We start from the raw sequence: 16,161 nt of genomic DNA on the forward strand, positions 1-16,161 counted from the left end.
CTTCCTTTGTAAACCAGGCTGACCTTATAAGTGCTGGGATTAAAAAAGATGTGGGTACTACCTACTACCATTCAGCAAGATTCTCTACAATTAAAAAATAACCAAGTGGGCTGGCTAGATGACTCAGAGAGTAGGTAAGAGCACTGACTGTTCTTCCAAAGGTCATGAGTGCAAATCCCAGCAACCACATAGTGGCTCACAACCATCTGTTGTGACCTGATGCCTTCTTCTGGTGTGTCTGAAGACAGCTACAGTGTTCTTATGTATAATAAACAAATCTTAAAAAAAAAAAACTTAATTCATTAAGAAACACATTTACATCCACAAAAGCAACTGTTTACTACCTATTGTACTACTTTTTATTGAAAAGCATCTTGTACTTAGGATGGCTGTTTTCTGAGTTTTACCATACACTTTAATGTTAAAGGTTAAATTAATTTTTACATGCAAGTAGTGTTTCTCCACCTGGGAACAATGATGATAAAAAGATGACATACCACATGAAGTAAGTGTCTTTTTTAATTGAAAAGCTAACAAATTGTTGAGTTACAGTCCCCACTCCAAAACCACAAACTGGGTAGTAAACTAAATCTCTAGGCAACATATTCAAAGCTGAGAAGATTTAAAAAAAAAAAAAAAAAAGACAAAACAAGGCCTCAGATCCAATTAAGAGAGCCCAGCTGCACTCAAGCTTACCAGCAGCATAGAGGTTGGAAGACACCCACATGGTTAACTTCAAGCTGCCCTATTCCAGTTTCCGATTCATGAACAAGTGTCATGTTTTGTTAATTCTATTTCAGCATACTTTTCTTAAGTTGTTTTATTTACAATGTCAACTTTGAAAGGCTCACTGAAGTTAACTGGACAATGAACTAGAGGCAGAAATCACTTTACAGAAAGAGGGAAAGCCCAAAATGCCACTTTCCGCAGAGAACCCATAGTTCAGTTTTATTCAGAGTAATGGGGGGAAAGGAAACTTCTGCTCACAGAAGAAACTCAGCCACAGGTCTGATCTGGACTGGAACTACACATGCAGTGAAGACAAGGCCATGTTTGTCTACTGATCTCTAATATTAACAATTATAAACAGAGCAGTGCAACTAGCATTTGGAACAACCCTTCTAGTGTTACAGTGACAGGCACAGCAGTTCACTTCTCTTCACACCACTGGTTCTCTTTGCGTACCTAGAAGAGACAGAAGGTATACCTTGAGTAGTCTTTCCTGAGATGGCTAAGCATTACCCATACTGTATCATCAATAGCCTATGTCTATGAGAAAGGAAAATGGAAAGTTGGGAAATATTAGGCTAAGTAAAAGCACACTTGATGACTAACTTTCTAACATTGAACAGCAGATGTCAACTTGAAAGCTCTAGTCCCACTTTCTAAGCTGGCAAGTACACCCAACTTATCCACTCTTCTATTATCAGGCCCTGATTTCTAAAGCCAACAGTTTACGACCTATACAAATGTCACAGGTAAAAAAAAAAAAAATGAGAATCTGATAATGAAGAATCTCTTTAGTTCAAAATCCATTTTTCTTAGGTTTCTAAAAGAATAGTACCAGGCTGGTTAAAACTGTTATCCTGGAGGAGATTATTCCTATCCTATCCCACCCCCACCCACAGCTCCCAACCACCTGTAACTGCAACTTCAAGAAATCTGATGCCCTCTTCTGGGCACCATGCTCATACTCATGAATTAAAATTAAAGTCTTCAGGCTGGAGAGATGGCTCAGTGGTTAAGAGCACCGACTGCTCTTCTGAAGGTCCAGAGTTCAAATCCCAGCAACCACATGGTGGCTCACAACCATCCGTAATGAGATCTGATGCCCTCTTCTGGTGCATCTGAAGACAGCTACAATGTACTTAGATATAATAATAAATAAATCTTAAAAAAAAAAAAAATTAAAGTCTTCAAGAACTCTCACCTAAGTGCTTAGATCCAGAGACAGATGCACATTATACCTTTGTATCAAGACTTTTGTTATTAGTTCTTTTGTTCTCTAAGACAGGTTTCTCTATGTAGTCCTGGAACTCACAGTCTACCTCAGCTTCCCAAGTACTGGGAGATAAAGGGCATTTGCCACCATGCCCCACTGGTATCAAGGAAATTTTAAAGGTGTTCTCAGGTAAGCAGCACAAGCCCAAGACTTTCTGATGGGCTTTTTTTGTCTTGGTATTGGGTTCCAGTTTCTTTTTAAAAAGCAATTGAAGATGGGTTGTGTGCTACCTACCTGGGCCTCCTCCTCTTCAGTAAAGTCATTTTTGATATTGAAGGTTTTACGAATCTCCTCAGGAGTTTTCCCCTTAATCATATTTGCCACAGTCTTGCATGTGACATCAAGCAAACCTTTGATGTCTAAGTAGTTTGCAGCCTGTAATTAATAGCAGGTTTTTAGTCATATGTACTGAATATTTGAGGTTAACAATTTACATCAAATTGAGCTTAAAATGATACCCTGTTCAATGAACTCTTATGAACTTCTCTGCCCTGTAATACTGATTATTTTCAATGTTCACTAGCTTTCTTCTTTGGTTTTTGTTGTTGTTGTTTTCAACAGGGTTTCTCTGTGTAGCCCTGGCTGTCCTGGAACTCACTTTGTAAACCAGGCTGGCCTTGAACTCAGAAATCCACCTGCCTCTGCTGGGATTAAAGGCAGGCGTGCGCCACCACTGCCTGGCACTAGCTTTCTTCTTATACACTGCTTTAGCTTTATCCTGAATTTTAAGTTGTTTTATTTAAATTCAATTAAAAATACTAATTTAAAATTTTCCTTTGGCTTAAAAACTACTAAGAAATTACTGAATTTTCAAATATTCACAATTTTTTCCCAGGTTTTACTTTATTTTGAGACAAGGCCTCACTACGTAGCCCTGAATATCCTAAAACATGCTATGTAGACCAGGCTGGTCTCAAACTCAGAGCTCTGCCCCTATATTCTATATTAAAGGTATGCACCACTGCACCCAGCTTCAAACATTTTTCATGCTTCTACCACTGAAGTCAGAGAACATACTTTGTATAACTTGAATACTTTTACATTTGGGACTTGTATGGCTCAGAACTTAGTCTATCTTGACAAGAATTTATATGGCCATAATTAAATATAACATCCTACATATAAATTAAGACAAGCTGTTCAGCAGTGTTGCTGACCTGGTTTTCTGTCCACTTGTTATAATTACTGAGAAGCAACATTGGAGTTTCTGTGCCTACACAACTGTGTATTGACCTTTGTGCTTCATTCCTTTTCTCCTTTTGAAGTTCTGCTTCTAGGTAGATGTCTATGACAATTATTCTTCACGAATCCCCTTTATCATTATGAAAATAACCCTCTTAACTTCAAAATACAACCAGCTTTCTTCTGATTTGCATTAGCATACTCTTTTCCATTTTCACACAGGTAGCAAAAAATAGTTTTGCTTTATCTGACCTGCTATTTCTACCCCTCAAAGGTGTTTGGATCATTACATTTAATATAACTACTAAAGTATATTACATTTAACTACTGAAGTATATTACATTTCTTGAGTACAGAGAATATCCACAGTTGAAGATCAATGCACCTAGCCAATTCAATCCTTTAATAGACAAAGGCTCTGCAACAGAACTACATTATACATTAACATACCAGAATAAGTTCAAAAAGTGTTCCTTGGTCAACTTTCAGGAATTCTTGGTCCCAAACAGGAATATCATCTGTCCGCTTTTCTTTGTTTTCATCATCCTCAGGAGGAGGAGGGTCATCTTTGTGGTGGGTGCACCACTGAATGACCTACAACAACAAATACTTCTGGCATTCTATGACAAGACTTTCAGAGTTCAATGCTGGGGACATCACTACACTATGATGAGAACTCGCTAAGGAAGTCTAACAAAAAGTTAAGAGTCAATTTTTAAAAATATTTTAATTATCGTGTGTTCTCTCTCTCTCTCTGCCCCTCTTCCCCCCCCTCCCCCCCCCCGCCCCGTCCCTCTCTCCCTCCCTCTCTCATCATATCCCACCCCTCACTGGTAAGATAGCTCAGTCAGTAAGAACACTTGTTGAACAAGCATAAGGATCCCATTTTTTTTTTAAAGATTTATTTATTTATTATATGTAAGTACACTGTAGCTGTCTTCAGACACTCCAGAAGAGGGAGTCAGATCTTGTTACCGATGGTTGTGAGCCACCATGTGGTTGCTGGGATTTGAACTCTGGACCTTTGGAAGAGCAGTCGGGTGCTCTTACCCACTGAGCCATCTCACCAGCCCAAGGATCCCATTTTTGAATCCTTAGTATCTACATAAAAATGTTGAGACATCATGCACTTGCAACTCCTAGTGTTGGTGGTATTGGGGTGCTTGCTGGTTAAAAGTCTAGCTCTAGATTCAGGAAATAGAGAAGGAATGTATCAGGACACCTAATGTCTTCCTCAGGCTTCAGGTATACAACCAAGACACATGCACACATATACCACAAACCAAATTACTCATTTATACAAAGAAACAACAGAATGACTATAACCTAAGTTCATTAAGAAGTCTAGACAGGTATGATGACACATGCCTCCAATTCTAGCACCCACAAGGCAACAGTAGAATTTCTTCCAAGTTCAAAGCCAGCCTGAGCTATCAAACAAGACCCTTATTTTAAAAAAAACAAACCAAGCCAGGAGGTGGTGTCTCACATCTTTAATATCACTACTCAGAGGCAGAGGCAAGTTAATCTCTGATTTCAAGGCCAGCCTGGTCTTCAAGAGTGAGTTCCAGAACAGCCAGGGCTATACAGAGAAACCCTGCCTCGAAAACAAAAATGAATAAACAAACAAATAAAAACAAACCAAAGAAATAAACTCCACTCCCCAAAAAGATCTTACCTAGATTGGAGCTTAGTTTACTAACAGATCATATGTTAAGTATGTTTCAGATCCTAAATTCAATTCCCCAGTACCAAAATAAGAAAAACAAAAACAATCATCGCTTACCTTTTTTAGAATTGCTGCATTAACATTTGGTAAAGGAACTGGATCATCATCTCCTTCATCATCCATTCCCAAATCTAAGAAAACCAGGAGAGAAAAGTCATTATTTCTCAACTCCATAACAACATACGACTTCTATTGCTGTGATAAAATACCAAAAGCAACTGGAGAGAAAATCATTTTCACCGCATACTTCCAGGTAACAGCCTGCCAAGACAGGAACTGAACCAGGGCAGGAATCTGAAGGCAAGAACTAAAATAGAAGTCACTGCTAGCCGACTTGCTCTTCTGCCTGGTCAGCCAGCTTTCTTATAAACTCTGGACTACCTGCCTACAGATGAGAGGACCCACGATGGGTTAGGTCTTCCCACAATCATTAATCAAGAAAATGCCCACAGACCAATCTAATGGAGACATTTTCTCGACTGAGGTTCCTTTTTTACATATGGCCCTAGTTTGTGTCAAGCTGACCTAAAACTAGCTAGTATGGACGGGCATGGGGGCACATTCTTGTTGGTAATTTAATGAAGTATTCACTGAGGCCTTTTACAACAAGTTCCAGTAGAGTACTAAAGAGATCATCTCTCCTCATAATTCCAATAGTTTTCCTAGACTTCTTCCCAGTTTAGAGTAAACAAAGACAAAGCAAAGCAAATAGCAAAGAAAGCCTCAAGTTTCATATATAAAAACCACCCCTTCTCCCCAACAAATACTGTTAAAATAATCTATACTATAAAATATCTCTTTGGGTGATATAAACATATCATAAACATAAAATACATTTGTTTAAATATAAAGCTATTTGGAAGAGGGCTTGAGTAATACTAAGGTCCTTGCGACTATTAAGAACTGCTTCTCTAGTATGCAGATATGCTGCATTTTTTCTTTACGACCAGAAAGCAGAACACATCCCTTTAAGCTATTTAGTTTCAGGGTGTTCTGACAGACACCTGTATCTGATACCACTTCCTGACTTGAATAAGCCAATTCACGTGCACATTTATCAAGATTTCCACTTCTGGGGACTGGGGAGATGGCTCAGTGGGTAAGAGCACCCGACTGCTCTTCTGGAGTTCAAATCCCAGCAACCACACGGTGGCTCACAACCATCCATAACATGATCGGACTCCCTCTTCTGGAGTGTCTGAAGACAGCTACAGTGTACTTACATATAATAAATAAATAAATCTTTAAAAAAAAGATTTCCACTTCTGATTATCCTGAGTTTAAAAAGTTTAATTTTGACTTTAAAGTCACATGAAATTCTAACCAGGGACATTGCAGATACAAAACATAGAAAGCAATAAGACGCCAAACTCAAAGAACTCCACATCTCAATAGGCTAGAATCCTATAAGCTACAAGTACTTCACTTCAGATGAAACCATTCTGCTCTGAGCCCACAAAGGATACAAAGACAAAGAACCCTTTAACTACTGCTATCTACCAATCTACTTCTGAGATCAAAGCCAGTCTGCACAAGTTTTTAGGCAACTAATGCTCTTTAAAATGGCAAATGCTTCTTTGAAGCAGGACAGGTCAGATCAGCACATCAAACAACCACTAAGATGAAGCAAATACTTCCATTGCCAAAACAAGTACTGAGGGAGCAAATTTGCTGTTACTTACCTACCTTTACAGAGATACTTGAACCACTGTTTTTCTTTTTGGTTTTTCAAGACAGGGTTTCCGCTGTGTAGCCCTAGATGTCCTGGAACTCACTTTGTAGACCAGGCTGGCCTGGAACTCAGAAATCCACCTCCCTCTGCCTCCCGAGTGCTGCGATTAAAGGCGTGTGCTACCACTGCCCCGAAAACCACTGTCTCTTTATTGTGATCATTCCATACTCCTTCATTCAACAGTTACTTGACTACAGATTTAATAGAAGGGATCTACAGATTTAATAGAAGGGATCTACAATGTTCTTACCAGAATATAGGACTTCAAGTGCCATATGACATATACCAATTACCAAAAAGAACGTGTCCAGTTTTTATTTTAAAGTCACATAGAAGACATATCCTGTGCAATCAGCATTACAAGTCCTCTACCTAAGGCGAGGAGCACTTGTCTAATAATGCACAAGCCTTGGGTTCAGTCCCCAGCACTCCAAGAAGGTTAAAGGCCCTATATTAGTTATGAAATCTGGCAAGCACTCCAGTCACCTAGAAATGTTCCCTCTTCCCTTGAAGGCATTTTCTTTCTTTTTTTTTTAAAGATTTATTTATTTATTATATGTAAGTACACTGTAGCTGTCTTCAGACACTCCAGAAGAGGGCATCAGATCTCATTACGGATGGTTGTGAGCCACCATGTGGTTGCTGGGATTTGAACTCTGGACCTTCGGAAGAGCAGTCGGGTGCTCTTACCCACTGAGCCATCTCACCAGCCCCTTGAAGGCATTTTCAACACAATTCAAGTTCAGTCTTTTTTAATCAATATTCCTCTCAAATTCATTTACATTTTCACCAATTACTGTATTACAATTCTATCCCATCTAGACAAATGGCCACTAAAAATATCAGTTTCTCCTTTAAAAAAAAAAACCAAACTGTGTATTTATTCTATGTGTATGATTACTTGTCTGCTATGTCCATGTACACCTGCACACCTGGTACCTGTGGAGGCCAGAAGAGGGTGCTGGACGGCCTGGGAACCAGTTACAGAGAGTAGTGAGTGCCACTATGTGTGTGAACGATGTGGCTGCTGAGAATCAAACATGGGTCCTCTGGAGGGGCAGCCAGTACGCTTAACCACCGAAGCACCATTCTAGCCACCTCAATTCTCCTTTTTTGAAAGGACAGTTCAGGATGGCCTTACTGTCTATGTAGCAGAAGGTAGCTTTGACCTTCCTGTGTGTTGTAATTACTGGCATGCACCACTATAACTAGCTTAATTTTCCTTAATAATCCTGTTTACTTTAGCCCAGCATGATTTCTCAAAATTATGGAACTTAAAATCTGTCTCACTACTACCACACACTGTAGTGTCTCTAAAACATGGACTGACACCATTCAAGATGCTACTGCAAGTTTTGTTTAGTATCTGGTATCGTTCCTAGTTTGTAAATTCTTTAAGAACAAACACACGCCTTTGATCCCAGCACTTGGGAGGCAGAGGCAGGCGAATTTCTGAGTTCATGGCCAGCCTGGTCTACAGGCCGAGTAGCTAATGGTTATATGTAACTCCCAAGCCTGTTCCAGAGTCCTGCCTCAATCTCCCAAGTCTAAAGTTATAGATTCTGTCCACTAGACCTGTATTACTCTTTGCATCCTTCAAGAACTTATAAGCTGCAGACCTTTCCTATATATGTATATATATATATATATATATATATATATATATAGAGAGAGAGAGAGAGAGAGAGAGAGAGAGCGCCAAGGGCTACACAGAGAAACCCTGTCTCGAAAAACCAAAAAAGGGCAAAACCAAACATTTTGGGTAAAAAGTGCTTACCATGGAAGCCTAACTGATCAATGATCTTCAGAACTCACAACAGAAGGAAAGAACCAACTTCCAAAAGTTGTCCTGAGGTATGCACATTTCACACCACACAGAGGACACATAATAAAAACTAAATGCAGAGACAGTTCAGTAGTTATGAGCACTTATTACTCTTGTAGAGGACCTGGGTTTGGTTCCTAGCAGCTCTAGTTCCAAGGAATCCCATGCCCTCTTTTTACCTCTGCATGAACATGGTACACAATACACATGCAAGCCAAACAGACATACACAGAAAATAAAAATAATTTTTTAAAAATTAAATGCAGAGCTGGAGAGATGGCTCAGAGGTTAAAAGCACTGAATGATCTCTCAAGAGGTCCTGAGTTCAATTCCCAGCAACCACATGGTGGCTTATAACCATCCGTAATGAGACCTGATACCCTCTCTTCTGGTGTATCTGAAGACAGTGACAGTGTACTCACATACATACAAATAAATAAATATTTTTAAAAAATTAAATACAGATAGTCTTCAGGTGTAGACTTTTGAAAGTCTTCAACAGCATCTGATCCATACAGCTTATTTTCTACAACAAAACAGCAAGCAGTTCTATTTGGTTGCTATTTATCAAGATAACCCCCTATCCAAATGTTTTGATTTTTATCGTCAGGAAAACAAAACAAATACAAAGAACACTTTTAAATCCAATTTACTTGAAACAGAAAAGAACTGTTGTAGTCAGGCATGGTACTATGTGCCTTTAATCCCAACACTCAGAACTCAGTCAGAGGCAAGTGATCTGCATTCCAGGCAGCAGAGGTCTACAGAGGTAGTTTCAAGATAGCCAGGACTGCACAGAGAAACCCTGTCTCAAAAAACTAAAAAACAAAAAAACAAGCAAAAAGGAACCATTGTCTGATATGTAAAGTCACATTAGGGTCAGCAAGAGGACTCACTGGGGAGAAGTCTGCTATGTAAGAGGGGAATTTGATCCTCAGAATCAACATAAGCAGCTAGATGTGGTAGCTTGTATTTGTAATCTAAGCACTCTTTGTGGCAAAGAGGTAAGGATGTGTATTGTAGTAGCAGAAACAAGAGAGACCCTGCCTCAAAAGGGAGTGGAAGGGGTAATGGGGAGGAACTGGAGAGACGGTATATTGGTCAAAAGAGTGTATTGCTCTTGTAGCAGACCCAGTTCAGTTTCTGGCATCCATACTGAGCAATTTACAACCACCTGTTAACTCCAGCACCAGCTGAACCCAATTCCTCTGGTCTTCACAGGCAATTGAAAGCATGTGCATATACCTAAACACACACATAATTAACCAAAAGTTAAAAAGCAACAAAGTAGCCAGGTATAGTAAGCATACCTTTAATCCCACCACTTAGAAGGCAGACAGGTGAATTTCCTTGAATTCAAGGCCAACCTGGTCTGCATGGAGTTCCAGAACATCATGGGCTACAGAGAGAGACTTGTCTCAAAACCAAAAGCTAAAACACAACAAACACCAATAAAGTAGGATAGAAGAGGTGAAAGCAGAAAACTAACTCCTGAAATATACTATCTGGGGTGACATGGCATGCCTGCACACACAATGATCTTTTTTTTGGTTGTTTCTGAGGCAATGTGTCAACTATGCAGTCTTGGCTGGCCTGGAACTCAGAGATCCCTAGTCTCTGCTCTGATAAATGCTGGGATTAAATGTGTGAGCCACCTTGCCTAGTAAATCTTAAAAATAAATAAATAAATAAATAAATAAAAACTTTAATAGTTTATGGTTTTATTCACACAAAGCAGAAAGAAAATTATCTTCAAGCTTATAACAGACGAGCTCAAGTAAATAACTTGCAAGTTATATGCCCCATCCTATGTTATATATATCGCCTTTTGTCACACAAGGTCTCAAACTTACCTTCCAGCATGGTCTTGATAGTCACAGATTGTTTGGCAATTTCTACATCAACTTCAAATATCTCTCCATCAGAACTCTGCAACTTTATCGTAGGCATCTAAAAAGGGTACAGAAATTTAAGTGCTATTAATTCCATCCCACAAGACATTTCATCAACTAGTCTGTCAGAAAGCAGTTTGTACAGTTCTAAGTTCTTCACAAACAAGCCTGTAATTGTTGAAATTGTTTTATATGTGTGTGTATGTATATGTGTATGTGTGTGTGTGTGTGTGGGGGGTAAGACAGGGTTTCTTTGTGTAACAGCCTTAGCTGTCCTGGAACTCTATAGACCAGGCTAGCCTTGAACTCAGAGATCTGTCTACATCTGCCTCACAAGTGCTGTGACAGAGGTGTGAAACCACTACCTGGCTCTGCTTTTATCTAGAGAGAGAAAGAAAGAAAGGGGGGAGAGAGAACAGGGGAGGGAAAGGAACAAGGAGAGGGGAGGGAGGGAGGAATATTTTCTCAGTCATTAAGGTCCATTTAAAGGCAGTACTGAACTTACAACTTTTGTTGTTGTTGGGTTTTTTTGTTTTTCGTTTGTTTGTTTGGTTGGTTTTGTTTTTGAGATAGGGTCTCTCTGTATAGCCCTGGCTGTCCTGGAACTCACTTTGTAGACCAGGCTGGCCTCGAACTCAGAAATCCGCCGGCCTCTGCCTCTCAAATGCTGGGATTAATACAACTGGTTTTAAGAGCAGTGTTTTTGACATCTACTTTTAGATGTGTGTGGGTGTGCATATACCTCAGCACACATGTGGAGGTCAGAGAACAAGTTGCAGGAAGGTAGATCTCTCTTTCATTGGGTGGGTTCCAAGAATCAGGCTTAGATCATCAGGCTTGGGCCAACCATTTGCTAGCTCCTCAAAAATTTTAAGACACACTGTGTGGTGACTTTTATACAATGTGTGATGGTTGTCTTTTGTGCTATTCAGTTGTTAATTCTGTGTTGGCAGAGAGCTGAGTATGGCTCCGATTTTGGTATTGTTATTCTTATGGTTCCTCACCTTCCTTGCTGGATGTTTGGTTTAATAAAGAGTTGACAGTCGCCAGGGCGCGGTGCCGCACACCTTTGATCCCAGCACTTGGGAGGCAGAGGCAGGCAGATTTCTGAGTTGGAGGCCAGCCTGGTCTACAGAGTGAGTTCCAGGACAGCCAGGGCTACACAGAGAAACCCTGTCTCGAAAAAAACAAAACAAAAAAAGGTCTCTGTGTCATTGTTCATCTGCTGGCAGGACCAAGAAATCTCCATATAATACACGATTTCTATATTCTTTTATGCTGTCATGGAGTAATAACTACTCAATCTGAAAATTTAGCTGCCACAATTACTAACAAACCTGAGCAAAGTCAATCCAAAATAAACAAAGCTATCAAATAAAAGTAAATTTCCTACAATGAAATCTACCGGTAAAAAACAAATAAACTACCTCAAGGAGAAGATTAGTGTATGCTCACTTCTAAACAAGACCACATACAAGATAATAAAGGACGTATAAGACAGCTGATAATACCATCCCTAAAACCCACACAGAACTTAAATTTAAAAGAGACCTATTATTGTTTTTTCGAGGCAAGGTTTCCTTGTGTAGCTGTGACTGTCCTAGAACTCACTCTGTAGACCAGGCTGGTCTTGAACTCAATATTGCTCCAATTAAGGCCTGCTCCACCACTACCTGGCTGAAACAGGTCTTTTTTTTTTTTTTTTTTTTTTTGGTAGGGACTTAGCCAAACAATCTCAAACTTGAACACCTGAGTGAGCAATAGGTAATAAAAATTTTTAAAGGAGCTGGGTGGTGGTTCATGCCTTTATCCTAACCCAGCACTGGGAGGCAGAGGCAGGCAGACTTCTATAAGTTGAGGCCAGCCTGGTCTACAGAGAAAAGTTCCAGGACAGCCAAGGCTGCACAGAGAAACTCTAACAAAACAAACAAAAAACTCTTCTAAAATGCATTTAAAGCCAGGAGTGGTGGCACAGGCCTTTAATCCCAGCACTTAGAAGGCAGAGGCAGACAGATAGAGGCCAGCATGGTCTAAATAGCTACATACAGGATAGCCAGGACTACATAGACAGACCTTGTCTCCAAGAAAGCAAACTACAAAATGCATTTAAGTCATAGTGGCAGGCACCTATAAAGCCAGAACTTAAGACACAGGAATTCAGATATCAGGCACACAGCCAAGTTCAAATCCAGCCTAAGTTATGTAAGAATCTGTCTCAAAAAAAAAAAAAAAAAAACCAAAAAACAAAAACAAAACAAACCACCAAATATAAATTAATTTAAAACGGCATGGTAGTAGTGTATGCCTTTAATTCCAGCACTTGGGAGTCAAGACACAGGTGCATCTCTTTGAGTTCAAGGCCAGTCTACAGAGTGAGTTCCAGGACAGCCAGGGCTACACAGAGAAAAGTCCTGTAATGCCCAGCTTCTGGAAGGCTGAGTGAGGATCATAATTTCAAGGGCTAAGTAACATAATGAGGTCAAGCCAGCTTTGGTGGAACTCAGTAAGAGTCTGCTTAAAATGAAATACAAAAGAGGCTGGAGATATAGCTCCTTAGTATAATGCCTAACATGTATAAAGCTCTACTTCAATCTGCAACACCACCCTCTCCCCCTCTGCCCAAAAGGTGAGCCAAGTAAGTACATCCCATAATCCCAACAGTTTGCCAAATAGAAGGATCAGGAGTTTATGACCATCTTCTTGACACATAGGAAAATAAATTTAAGGTTAGCCTGGTTTTCTTGACCCTGTCTCAAAAACTAAACTCAACAAATGCCCCCAAAAAACAAAAATCCAAAACCTCATCAACTGAGATATAAAATGAGTCATTAGGAAAAATATAATTTCATATATAAAAAAATTAAGCAACTAGTTCCTAATATGACTTGAGTTTTAGGAAAAAAAAAAATCAAAGCCAAATAAAAACAAATCAGTATTAATACTAAAAGCTCTAAGCCAGCAATTTCGTATCATCAGATTTCCCCTTCATCCCTCCAGAAGAGGATTAATTCAAGACCTCTTTAAAATTCACAAGCAACTTTTTTTCTGGTAGTTTTTGTTTTGTTTTGTTTTTTGAGACTGGGTTCCTCTGTGTTACCCTGGCTGTCCTGGAACTTAAGACTAGTCTTGAACTCAGCCATCAACCTGCCTCTGCCTCCAGTGCTGGGACTAAAGGTGGGTACCAAAATCCCTACCTCACATGCAACTAGGCAGGGTCTGTGCTTCTGAGGAAGATACAAGCCTTCAATGTTACTGTAAAGGTACTTCTTAAGCATTTCTGGATCTGAGTTGTATTACTAACGTGATTTTTCACAAAAGTATAGGGTTTAGCATTTAAAATAACTACTACACCTATTTTAGGGTCAAACACTTAAGACTCAGCACATCTCCTAAAATATTCATTTAGCTTTCTGAGACACTTGTCCCCAATTCCTCAAGTAAACAAGCTTCAAGAAAGGAGGTTGGGAGAGGTAAAGCTTGTTTTACAATCATCCATTGAAATACCCAGCTCCCACTCCATGGTTGAAGAGACTCAAGAGTTCACTTTTCAACTAACAAACATGTCTGCAGAACAGAGAAGTCAGAGCAGCAGACCCTCCCTATGATAAGGCAACAATAAAAGTTAAAATAGGCCAGTTTTTAATAGCAAGACACTATGTTCTTTTTATGATCTCTAGTACAACAATGAGCACTCCAGAACAAGTCTATGTAGCTGATAAATTATTTTAAAAGACCATTCCGTATTTCCTTGAAATAATTCACAATAAATAAAGATGTGCTTAGTCATAGTCAAATTTAGGTATTAGGTTACTTGCAAGGGAGCCAGAATCTTATTGAATGACAGGGAGGCAATCGGTTAATCTGTAATTCAACGCACTCTGTAATCCTAGACTTCACTTTTGTTGTTGTGTTGGAATTAAGTGCAAAATTTTTAAGTAATAATGTATGAGGTTTCGATTTGATATGCTTTCAAAAAACCCTTCTTCAGTTCTCTAAGCTCCTAGACTTGGAAATTAAACAACCATCCAAGTCTAGCATGAGAATTCTAGTATACCAGACTTTAAAAACAAACCTGTTTTAAGTGACTCGAAATTCTGACACTTGTTACTACACTGCAGGACGGAAGAGACTGCATTGTTCTATACCACAATACAGTCTACTGTAACATTCTGCTGAAAAACTGAGTCTCCAAACCCGAGGACTCCGTGAAAAAGTGAACCAGAAGGCAGGTTTTAACACTATCCCTTAAAAAACCCAAACACCTCAGGTTTTAGCGTCAAAAGCCACACACCTCAGACAACAGTATCTATTACAGTAATAAGTTCAGAGACTGCAGAACGTGACAAAACAACGCAAAGAAACATTGGGAGTCTGTTACCTGCATATTCGGTGGTTAAAAAGGTGAGACCAATAAGGAGCTAATGACGCCAGATACAGGAGAAAAGGGAGGGAGCCAAGAATCGAGTGGCAACGACCGCCACCACCTGGAACGGCCCAGGACCCCTACTCAAAGCCTCGCCGCCCACCCGGCCTGGAGCGCGGAGCAGCAAGCCTGTCGCTAAGGCAGGCCCGGTACGAAGCCTGGGCCTTGCAGTCGCGTTCGGGGCCGACTGACGTCGCCTGCAAAGCGGCAGGCCTGCCACAGGGCTCGACTCTCTCCCCTGGGCGAGCGCCGAAAGGATGGGCGGTCCTTGAAGGCCTGACTCGGCCGACTCGAGCCTCCCGCGGTCCGGGGGTCTACAACGGGCCGCACGGCGCCTCAGGATACGAGGCCAGGTCGCCTCGCCACCTCCTGCACTCCACAGCCAACGCGAGGCTCCCACCCAGCCCCTCCCTCGAGGAACGGGTCCGGCTCGAGGGTTGCTACTCACGGTGCTCCGTCTCAAGACCGCAGGCCCGAGGCTGCCGGAGAGAGTTCCCAACCGCACCGAAGTATCGAGAACAAGGCCACTCGAGCGGCGCCGCGCGGCGTCGCCTTTTATAGCAGCGGGACGCGGGCGCCGAGGACCCCGATCCCGTGACGTCACACAGCCGGCCGGGCTGGTCGTTGAGATCGCCTGACGGCAGGCGAAAGACAGGCGGCAGACCCTGAGCGCCGCAGAGGTCTCCTGGAGAGGTGCTGAGCGTTGCGGGTGGAGGGGTGACTGGGCAGAAGAGGGACTTCCTCCTTACTCCGCTGGCCTAAACAGCGCCATGCTCTCCTTCAATGCGGACTCCGGCACCGGCTGGGGAACCATCGCGACCCGAAGGGTCTTTCAGGCATGGGCTGTCTTAAACTGCTTGAAAGACCCCAGTCCTGGAAAAGCCTGGAAACAACAAACCGCAAAACCGGTTGTGGGTGTGTGTTTTCCTTAAAGGACTCGCCTCAGTCTGACCACCGTTACTCTCCTAATAACCTAAGGAAATAGAATTGAGTTTGCCGACCAGGGATTCAGGAGTTGAACCTACTCTACTGATACTGAATTAAATATATATATATATATATATATATATATATATATATATATATGCCATGTTGAGACAAGGTGTTTCTTTAACCTAGGCGGCTTAGAATTCTTAAATACTCCTGACATGGTACACCTGCTTATTTGATTTTTAAAGTTTTATTTTCTTTGCATTTTAAGGCGGGACCCTGTTTGGCACAGAGTAGTTGTAAATTCAGTATGTAGACCTGGTTGGTCTAAAATTCATGATCTCCTTCCACCTGCGCTGGGGTTACAGGCATTTTCACCACATATATATTTACCTGATACTCTTGTTGTTTTGTTTTGAGATGGGGTCTTACTATATAAGGCTTGG

At 40.9% G+C, this 16,161-nt stretch overlaps 1 protein-coding gene across 1 annotated transcript; it reads right to left on the reverse strand.

Moving 5' to 3' along the window:
• Positions 1-501: 501 nt before the first annotated feature.
• Positions 502-15,363, reverse strand: Skp1 (S-phase kinase associated protein 1). The gene is made up of 6 exons (XM_021177985.2): positions 15,234-15,363; positions 10,324-10,420; positions 4,971-5,044; positions 3,635-3,778; positions 2,237-2,377; positions 502-1,185 (listed from the first exon to the last, which is right to left on the reverse strand). Exons 2-6 carry the CDS (start codon positions 10,418-10,420, stop codon positions 1,150-1,152), a joined length of 492 nt encoding a protein of 163 aa, XP_021033644.1. The 5' UTR covers positions 15,234-15,363; the 3' UTR covers positions 502-1,149.
• Positions 15,364-16,161: the final 798 nt, after the last annotated feature.

The sequence above is a fragment of the Mus caroli genome, unplaced genomic scaffold (genome assembly GCF_978045245.1).
Source record: "Mus caroli unplaced genomic scaffold, Mus_caroli_1 scaffold_13, whole genome shotgun sequence".
NCBI classification, from domain to species: domain Eukaryota; kingdom Metazoa; phylum Chordata; class Mammalia; order Rodentia; family Muridae; genus Mus; species Mus caroli.

What these genes read in the sequence shown, in the direction of transcription:
- Skp1 (XM_021177985.2), bottom strand. Translation starts at nt 10,420, where the DNA reads ATGCCTACGATAAAGTTGCAGAGTTCTGATGGAGAGATATTTGAAGTT. An exon ending in ATGCAGCAATTCTAAAAAAG is followed by an intron (nt 3,779 to 4,970) that starts GTAAGCGATGAT and finishes TTGTTGTTGTAG; the next exon opens with GTCATTCAGTGGTGCACCCA. An exon ending in CTGAAGAGGAGGAGGCCCAG is followed by an intron (nt 1,186 to 2,236) that starts GTAGGTAGCACA and finishes TGTCTCTTCTAG; the next exon opens with GTACGCAAAGAGAACCAGTG.